This window comes from Osmerus mordax, chromosome 14 (genome assembly GCF_038355195.1).
Source record: "Osmerus mordax isolate fOsmMor3 chromosome 14, fOsmMor3.pri, whole genome shotgun sequence".
Classification (NCBI taxonomy): domain Eukaryota; kingdom Metazoa; phylum Chordata; class Actinopteri; order Osmeriformes; family Osmeridae; genus Osmerus; species Osmerus mordax.
The window spans coordinates 421,399-431,832 of NC_090063.1; the positions used below are offsets into that span (position 1 = coordinate 421,399).

Below are 10,434 nucleotides of genomic sequence, written 5' to 3' on the forward strand. Positions count from 1 at the left end.
AGCAGTGGTGCCCAGAAATGTTTCATAGGAGTGGCGAAAAAGAGAAGCAGAACAGTGCAACACCATCCACTACCATTATCTCTTATTCACTCTCATCTGTGTTGTATATCTGTAACTGCTATCTGTCCCATAAGTGCAAACTTTCTTTCTCACAAGCCCGTCACTAGGAGGGTGACCAGATGTCCTTTTTTACCCGGACATGTCCTCTTTTCGAGACCTTAACAATGCGTCCGGCAGGGATTCCAAAATTGTACGGGATTTTGCCTTGTTGGATATTTGTGTTTCTCTGGGTCTTTCACAAACTATTACGCCCTTACAAGTTTTGGAAAGGGTATCTCCCTTACGCTCCACCTTGTTGCGCGAGCTCTGACTGTAGAGAGAACTGTCATTTTGATCAGATAGTGCGGCATGCAATACACAACCTCGTTCAGTTAAATGTGTGTAATGTTATTGTTTGTTAGTTAAGATAATCCTGTTGGTCACCCTGATTGTGCATGTTGTGTAGTTTAATGGGGTCAGAGAGTCTGACTATGTAAAAGTATTGTCAGGCTGCTGTACCATCACAAAGTACACTTGCAAGCAGCTGGACATTAGCTCTACCTTGGTCCAGTTGCCCGCATGACTCCTGTCAGTTGTGTTTGACTGAGATTCTAGAGAGAGGTCAATTCAGGCAGAGTTCCAATATCCATGGTTTCCTAACCAGTCCCGGGGAACTTTGAAAAGTGTTGCAGCGTGAGGTATGTTTTTTGGGCTACTTCTAAACCTCATGCGGCCGCTGCATTTATGCCTTGGCGTGACCTGCGCTGGGAAAGAAGAAACAGCATGGATGGGGAAAGTGTGTGGGTGGGCAGACCATGCAGTAGTAGTACATAACCTACTTACACTTCCTTTAGTAAAGTGTATCCTCACTTTCATAAAGTTATTGTGCAGTCAAACCTTATAAAGAATGGATCTCTGCATGATGGGCGAGACGAGAGCACAGGTGGCCTTAAAGAACATGCTTCAAAGTTCAAAAGGGTGGCATTTTGACCCCCTCAGGCCAAGATGTCTGAAAGGTGGTACGCATGCCTTATTGCTCATGGGGAACAAAAAAGTCTATAGAACCCATAATGTCGGCAGCATGGATGTTTCTCTACAGTGACAATTTGTGAAGAATTTCGAAACATGACTTAAAATCAGCCAATGCTCCAATTGTCTTGAAATGTTGTGTACATGTATGAAATACATGTCTGTATCATGTCAATTTTGCAAAAGTTTGCAATGTTGAGGAGGAACCCGCCATTGCTGCCTGCAGCTATATTCTATTAGTTTGTGATTGCGTTCCCCACAGCAGGCGGAACTTGTCATGAAGTTAGCGATAACAAAGCCCACCCATTTAGAGGGAAGATATGATTGGTCAATTTTACTGTCAATGGAAATTAGTCTTTCATGGAATTACAATTAATCGTCCCTCTGTAAATTCATAGCTGGACCACCAATCACAGCGCTGCATAGCATTTTCCTCCCAACAACGGAGGCTGCAAAATTATGGTAGGATGACAAAAGGGGATTTTTTCTTAACATTCTAACACAAACTGAATAGGCAGGATTTAAGGGTTTATTTAAGAAACATTGTCTCTTTAGATTGTCAAATAATGAAATGATCAAATAAAATTTGAACAGATTACTTTTAAAATATATATTTGATATAATATATTTTTTAAATATATTAGGCCCTCTCTGAGGGCCTAGAGGGCCCTGATGGTTCCCCCCTGCTGTGGTTCCCATCAAGGAATGGACTGTATCAGGCACAGTGCAAAAATTAGGGGTGGGTGGATCGATCCTAAAATATTGATACTTTTGATACTGATGTATCAAAAGGATCGATCCTCACTTAAAAATATCGATACTAAGATGTTTAAGGATTTTATTTATTTAGCATGAAATGTAATGTTTAATATAAGATTTGAAGCTAGTAATATGCTGTTCCTTCCAATCTCTTGTGCACACGTTGCTCCTCCTCTCCTGCCCAAGTTTGATGTTGTCCAGCCATCTTGCGCAAGCAAGTGCAAGCCAATCAGCAGAGTAGGCACTTTTGGCTGTACATGAGTGAGATGTCCTGATGGCAGAAAGAAAGAGGAACATTGTGTGAAATTATTTTACGGCGGTGTGCGTCGGAAAACTATTCGCTACTGTGGCAACACCCCCAACTTGTACAAACACATTAAAACACACGAAAAGGAGAACTTGAAGAGAGGAGGAGTAGGGAAATCCTTCAGACAGACCCCCGGCAGTGCCGGTACTAAGACAAAAGTCACTAGCAGAGTCCTTTCAGCAGGGGCGTCGTTAGACCCTTTTTAGTGGGGCACATGCCCCAGTATAAATCTGCTGTGCCCCAGTAAAATATAAAGTTTGAGTTTTAACAATTTACTTCATTAGTCAATGCATTAATAATAGATTAACAAACCGATGCACGCAGAATTCCATGTCAGCGCGCTCTTCTGAGCTTGCCAAATAGTAAGTAAGACTTTATTTATATAGCACTTTTCATACAAGAATTGCAGCTCAAAGTGCTTTACATAAAATCAACAAAAACAATAATACAAGTGTTGATCTAAAACGTTTAACAAACCAAACTAGCCGCACTCTATCTGCGGTCTCTCGAATCCATCTTAGATCCGAGCTGCCACTTGCAGTTTCTAATACACAAACATGACAAGGGGGTAGACAGGACGAACATAACATGAGGAGAGAGGAGGAAAGAAAAAGGCAACACCCAGACAATGCTCCTAGAGGAGTACAGTGTGGGAATAGACAAAAACCTCAGCACATAAGCACAACAACATTTACAAAAACACGTGACTTGCAACGGGGAGTGGGGGGGTAGACAAGCAGCATCTGGACCTGCAGCCATGGTAAGCGCTGGACAAAGACCCGCCAGCCACCCTGGGGAAACAAGCAGGCGAAGGCGTTGGATGGGGGTGGGGGGGTGGTGATATCTGTAGTAGGTGAAAGTTAATGTGTGAGTAGGTCTGGGTTGGCGCCCTCGACCTAGGCCAAAATCAGTCCGATTCTCCCTATGCAGATTGTGTTGGCCAGGAGACATCCTTGGTCATGACCCGGGCAGAGACCAAGCCACAGATGTCGGTGGGGGGCGGGGGGGGGGAGGGAGGAGCAAGATAGTCTCGCTTCAGCGCTCTCCAGGGGAGTTGTTTTCCAGCGACGGCCTGTGTTGGTTACGGGGCCGAAAGTGGATAAGATTGGGGTAGTTGTTTTGACGAGTAGCCGCAACTCAATTTTCACGTCCACCCTTCAGGAAGGTCTCCATGTCCTCCATCTTCCTTTGCAGAGCCGCAAACTTATCCCTGTTGTAATCAATGCTGCGTTAGTTCACAGTCTAGGCTCCAACAACTCTTCCCACCGCATCAATCATATCGGGCAGCCTAACAGGGCTTTTGATGGCTGCAGCCGTTTCCTTAATTTTACGATATACAAAGCCAGCGCCTATTCCAAACAGCAGAAAGCCTGTAATCATGGTTCCGAATATGAAGATGTCTTCAACGTCCTCCACGGAAAGCGCCGCTAGACACACGACACGCGTCCATCGTGCAGCCAGCTGCGAACGTGCCTTCCGGACAGTTGGGTTCCCCCGAATCCGAGCTTCTCTTCGAGAAGATGGTGTCAATAGCACTGAGAGACCAGCTAATTAATTCCATGCTTCTAGTTTCGGATAGCGATGATGAGAGAGTATCTTGAGACAAGACAAGACACAGACACAGCCAAGCAGGGAAGGTCAGGGAGGGGAGGAGAGAAAAATGCGACCGCCTTCGTCGAGAGCCAAAGAGATAGTCACTGCAGCACGCACACAGAAGTCTCGGCGCACAAGTCAGAATTGAGGTAGGCTAAGAAAGCATTACAAAACTAAAGAAAGTTTCTAAATGATAGGCCTACAGATCATCTTATTTTGACTAAAACATAAAAACAATATTACATGAAGCTCAATTTTTTTTAAATTTGCGCTCAAATGAATGCTAAAAAACTACACTCACATTAACTATTGATGTCCCTGAAAGCTGATATCAAACTTGCGTCCCTGAACTGTGTAAAGTGGGTTTAGCAAGTGGAGTGTCTATAGCCTAGCGCCTGGGACACACTGCCTGCGATCGGCTGCGATCTGCTGCGACGCGCCTGGAAGCGGCGCCTTTTTTCTTTCGGCGCCCATGTTATCAAATGGGGCCGACCACACTGGCTGCGAAGCGCCGCAATCAAATTTTTCTGCGAGACGCTTGCAAAATCGGCTGCATGATGATGAAATACACCATATTAGTTGATATATTTGAATAAGAAAACATGTTATTAAGATTTTACTCCATTAATTGTAGACTACGGTGCACATTTGTAAAGTTGTAGACTTTATAATTACACAATGTTGGTAACGAACGGCCTTTACATATGGTTACCCTGATGAAAACTAATGAAAATAACCGGATTGATCTGTTGAGCTAGCATGCCCGTAGTTGTTTTGTTTGCTTGAGAGAAACAAGTTGTCACGCATTGCACACAACACACACGCGTGCAAACATAGCCTACCAAGAGAGAGCCCCCAAGTCGATTTTTAAAGTCAGCGAGAAATTCAAGGAGATGGACGACATCAAATTAATTCTCGAAGTTAATTCTCGCATGGTAGGTGTGCGAGAACCCTTCTTTCTCTGTCTAGGGGTCATGTGACAACACGATGTCGCAGAGCGATGTGCCCAACTTGGGGTGTACATATGGATGATGCCCTGGAGGTATGCACGGCTGGTCCTGCTGGCCAGAATGTATGTCAAGGTCAGTGCTTGACCTTGATCCATGCAGTGACCAATCGCCAATAGAGCAACCTCATGTATGCCTGTGTGTGTGTGACCCCCACCCCACCGCATGTCACCTCTTTCAGCGTCTTCTGCAGCTCCACCTCGCACCTATCCAGCTCTAGGGTCTTGCTGGTGTAGGAATCCTTAAGGCCCAGCATGGCGTCCTCCCTTTCCCTCAGCTGGGCGTTGAGCTCCTTTAGCTGGCCCCGAAGGGCCACCATCTCGCCCGCCCGCTGGGTCACCTCTGCTTGGCTCTCCCGCAGCTGCTGCTTCAGAAGGGAGATTTCCCCTGCCTTCTGGCAAACCTGGGGTATGGGGGTGGAAAAGGTATGTGTGGAGGGATGTGTAGATTGGGGTTGGAGGGGTGGTTGTGGGTGGAGGGAAGGTTAAGAGGAAAGGAAAATAAGTTGGAGAAAAAGAAGGGTTGTTTAAAGAAACATCCAAACTAACCCCCAGACCCTCGGACATACACATTTACTTGAACTCCCTGATCCCCCTCACACACACATGCCAATCTCACCTCCCACTTGGTCTCTTCAATGCGGGGCAGGATGTCGGCCTGCTCCTTCCTGTAATCTAGACACTTCCGTTCAAGATCCTCCCTCTGCGCTAGCAGTGCGGCCATCTCCTCCTGTAGACATCGCTTGTCCTGCGACAGGCGGCTGATCTGGGCCTGCAGGGCACTCTGGGAACGCTGTGCTCGCCGTGTAACCTGCAAAGAGTTGATAGTTGTTAGCAAAGATATGGGGCCATGAAATCAAGTAGATGCCAGGAAATATCAAACAATATATGAAATGTATTTTAGTATTTTATTCTGTTTACAGATTCTTGAAAATGTTTTCCCAAGGAAAAGTATTGGTTAAATGCTATATTAAATATTGAAATTCTCAATCAATGGGGTTAAGAGGATTATGCATTTTCTTTTATGGCAGAAATCTGTCACAAATTTGACAGATGCATTTACATTACTTTTAGTCATTTAGCAGACGCTCTTATCCAGAGAGACTTACAGTAAGTACAGGGACATTCCCCCCGAGGCAAGTAGGGTGAAGTGCCTTGCCCAAGGACACAACGTAATTTGACAGGGCCGGGAATCGAACTGACAAACCTTCAGATTACTAGCCCGATTCCCTAACCACTCAGCCACCTGACTCAGATGCAATATCATTGCTTAGATAGCGTAATTTCAAATCCCACTGGAATCTGATCCTAGATGTGAAGTTCATGACTGCCTGCTGTAACTTTAATTGCAACCATGGAATGCTGGAAACTCATCACATTGGCATTTTGGGTTTAGAAGAGGACCGAAGGCCATTTGGCAAACACATATGACACTTTTATCAGTGAATATAGACCCAGGTAAAACTGTTTGTACTTCAAGAAGCTGGTCTGTGCTTTGGTCAACTTTGGTAAGATTTGAACCTCATCTGGTATAATCTCTGAAGTCACCTGCTGTAGACGGGAGGCATAGTTCTGTCTTAGCTCATCCATCTGGCGCTCCCAAACACGCTGTTTCTCCTCAAACACCTGGACGATGGCCGCCTCGCTCTGGTCCAGGTTACGACGCATGTGCAGAACCTGAGAGCACCAGAGGAGAAGAGAGAGAACAGGAGAAGAAAGGTGAATTTTTCCATTGTAGGAGAAATTGGATTTTTTTTTTTTTTACAAAATGGTCCCCACCTGTCACCAAGGTGGGTTCTGAAGAAGAATGTTGAAAAGTAACTAAACACCAAAACTTTTCTTTGTTAACCCTTGTGCTGCCTTCGGGTCACATGACCCAAAGGTTCATAACGAACCATCGTTGTGTTTACCCACTTTTAACCAATACAAAAACAAATAAAAATAATTTTCTTTTAACCTTCGCAATGTGGGGGGTCTGTGACAGCCCAACGGTTAAAAGAAAATGCTTCACTTTGTTTTTGTATGAGGTAAAGTTGTCGCAATACGACGGTGGGTCACAATGACTGATGGGTCAGAATGACCCGAAGATAACACAAGGGGTTAAACCCCTATGGTTAATACTCATGCATGGCTTGTGACACCCAAAATCAATATTCACAAAATATCTCCCTCCCACAATATTTCACCCAAAAGCAATTTCTTTTATCTAAAGGGGTGGGCTAAGGTTGTGTAGTTATTCTTTATTAGAAACCGACTAGGCACAAACACATTTGTATGTTTTTATACTCATATCATATTTTATAATATCACATATTTTCTTTTAACACATATTTTCTTTTTTTTTTACAATAACTTTATCCCAATGTAGCAATGTCCTTGTACTTCCAAATAAAAGCTTACACCAAACCGTTTATCTCCTACTAATATATTTGTTCTCAAAGCAAAGTGTAAAATAACACCCACAGTCCAGTTTACAGGATAATCTGGTCAAAAGAGTTTTTTCCACAAAGTTTTTAACTTAATCTTAAGGCATTGCCTGGGTTTTTTACTTTTGTCCATGGTTTGCACTCTCCCTCACCTAAGCAAGTAACAGTATTTATTTGCTGTTGAGTAACAGTGCTCATAACCAAATACAGTACCATTTTCTGTTGAATTAGGATAATACTTTCAAGGATAGTAAGCTTTGAAAATGTTAAATGTTCATCCTGACATTAGGACATTCATACTAAGCTTTATCTTTATAATTTTTGGTAACCCCCCTCTCCTTACCTCTTGCTCTCTCTCCCACAGCCTATCCTCCAGGTCTTGAATGACATCATCAGAGGAAGGGGAAGGGCGTAGTGGTCCGGGAACGTCGCTCAGGTGGCTCATCCTCTGGTAGGATGAGGAGCTTTTCCCTGAGGAGGAATGGCCACTGTCTGAGGCGCTCAGTCCATTCTGGTAGCCACCACCCCCTCCACCACTGGCCCCGCCTGGCCCCGGCTTGTCCATTTTATCTAGAGCTCCGGTGGCCCCTAGCCTGTTAATATGGCTGGTGGAGGCGCTCAGGGGCCCCAGGATCGGCGGTGGGCCATAGCCCGAGCTGGAGCCAGCGTAGGTAGGCAGGCTGGTAAGAGAGTTCCTTCCCGAGTCAGAGAGGCACCCCTGGCCTCCTCCTCTTCCACATCCTCCTCCACCTCTTTGGCCTCCTCGACTCCCGGGGCTGTCCGTGTTCCTCAGGGGGCCGGGCATACTTGGAGTTCCACCACCTGCGCTGTGGCCTCCCCCTCCAACCCCCCCACCAGTCTGAGGAGGGCACACAAGGTTCTGCATGGAGTGGAAACTTTTGGGAACCACTGGCTTGAAGGCTGAGGGTCGGACCAGTCCATCGGTGCTCTGAGAGGGGAGAATCAATCCAGTTAAAAATATAATAGAATGTGTATACCTAAATACATGATTTTTTAACTCAGACCATCAAGAATGATAATAACTTAGCATAGAAAAGTATTATTCAAAAGTCTTATTCTGCCAAAACATTTGAAATATACAGTAGCTCTTCTGAGGAAAATGCATAGGTATAAAATGGCTTGCCTTGTCTCAACCACAATACCAGTCTATGGTTGAAATATTGCAACATATTACCATATAGGAGGTGGGGAGTGTAATTCATTAAAAGCATCTTGTCATGTTTGGTACCATAGATTAAAAGTAGAGAAAAGGGTGAATATGACAGTTTCTCAGTACTGGATAGGTATCCTAATTCATGCCTATAAATGAATTAGTGTGTGTCAAATTGACATACTGTACTAGCCCACACAAATCATATAAATGTAAGCCATTTGACATCCTATCTTTCAAACTGCCAATGAACAGGCTATGTAACTGGCTACACACAGAAAGGTACATACAGTATACATTACCTGTACTACTGCTACTCACACATAAACACACACACAGGCAATGTTACCCACCTGTACCTGCTCCAGCTTTCCAGACATGGGCAGGATGTTAGGGGGGTTGTTGTGATTGTCCAGCTTGGCACCAGCCCTGGCGCCAGCCTCCTTGTACTGCGCCATGTGCTGCCTGCTGTTCTTATCGTTGTTTGTGCTCACCACATTGTTCCCACATATATCCAAACTCAACGCCCCTCGGGGCATATCTCGTCCGTCTCTCCGTGCCCCTCCATTCACAAAAGCAGAGTTTGACACCTGTCTGTCGCCGTTGCCCCCTGCTGTCACCCCCCGGTTTCCATTATTAACTGCCCGTATACCATTGGACACCACCTGGTTAACATTGTTGTGGGCAGCACCTTTGTTCCTGTCTCCGCCCTCATGTGGTGGAGGGCGGTCAGTGCTGTAGTACGCAGAGTTCTCCTGTGCAAAGGTGCGCTCATCCGCCGTGATGCCTTTGGCGTGGGTAAGAGGCTGGGAAGGGCGGTCCGAGTTGTAGCTACGGTCTTCTAATCCAGCCCCCCAGCCCCGGTGGTTGGACGAGGTGGCATTGGAGGATGAAGAGGAAGAAGAAGAAGAGGAGGGTGGTGGGGGAGGGGCCCGAGGCAGGCTGTTCTGGGTGGTACGGGTTCCTACGCTACGCATGGTGGCTTCCTGCTTATGCTCTGAGGTGGTGGTGGAGTTGACCTCGCTGGCCACGCTACTGCCCATGCCCTGGGGATGCCCCCCCCCCCTCACTGCTGTGGCCCCCTCGCTTTACACAACGCGCCATGTGGGGAATGAAGGGGACAGTACCAGCTGACACACACTGTTGGTGGGACATAAGGGCAAAGGAAGAAGGGAGAAGTAGGTTAATGAAAATAATTCAGACAGTGTACTCATACTAGAAAAGAGAGAGAGGCGAGAGGAGTGAGGAAGGTTACATAGAGACACACAAACTGTGAAAGAGAGGTTAATTATAGAGTAATGACACAACACAAGAAACTAGAGAGGGTACAATTTCTGAGGAAATTGTAGGGTGTGCTTGCTTGCGTCGGTTGCAGAGGGGTCCGTTTTTTTATGACATAAGTACAACTGATATTTCTGTATATTTTATATAAAAATGCATACTTAGCCTATTATTTATAAAGATGACATGGATTTAAAACCATAATTTTTTGGCTGCTCATTTACAACTCAAAATACTAAGAGTGAAGTGTAGAATGAAATAGTTGTCTTCTCATTTCCCCTGCAAGAGGGAATGGTGATCAGCAGCCTCATAGTTGAATCAAAACGAATAAATTAGGCAGACCGGTGTAAAAATGTATCTAATCTCTATGACTTAAACGTCCTTTTAAGTTTTTCCCTTCTTGTGATATTTTCAGGCATTTGGCCTACTAATATTGCATTCATTCATTAATAAAGAACCCCCTTTGAAGCTAATTCTAACAACGACGTTACCGGCAGTTGAGCTAGCTATCTCAGATGGAATCGTGATTCAAACAGTACCATCTGTTAACTGAAAATATGCCCCCAAAAACATAAATAAGCTTGACATTTATTTAGTGGAAAATCGCTCATTCATAAAAAGCTCACTGGTAGCGATCATTTTCAGTAACAACCAAAATGCAATATAGCCCTGTGTGCTACCCCGGTAAATTGTACTACGTACAGTACAGTACTAGACTGCTGTGTTCATCTTGGTACCGATTGCGTTGGTAGAATTTGATTTAACATTCCGGTTCAGGCTGAATTTAATTATTTTCATGAACAGATTGACAAAGTTTAGGCTG

The 10,434-nt window shown here is 45.0% G+C and overlaps 1 protein-coding gene across 1 annotated transcript in view; it reads right to left on the reverse strand.

Moving 5' to 3' along the window:
* Window positions 1-9,373, reverse strand: part of LOC136956299 (leucine zipper putative tumor suppressor 3) — a 28,759-nt gene extending 19,386 nt beyond the window's left edge. Inside the window, exons 1-6 of the mRNA XM_067250192.1 lie at window positions 9,022-9,373; window positions 8,684-8,970; window positions 7,501-8,108; window positions 6,282-6,417; window positions 5,353-5,544; window positions 4,907-5,137 (exon numbers count right to left, since the gene is read on the reverse strand). Coding sequence (XP_067106293.1) covers window positions 4,907-5,137; window positions 5,353-5,544; window positions 6,282-6,417; window positions 7,501-8,108; window positions 8,684-8,970; window positions 9,022-9,373 — 1,806 coding nt within the window. The remainder of the gene's footprint in view (window positions 1-4,906; window positions 5,138-5,352; window positions 5,545-6,281; window positions 6,418-7,500; window positions 8,109-8,683; window positions 8,971-9,021) is intronic.
* Window positions 9,374-10,434: the final 1,061 nt, after the last annotated feature.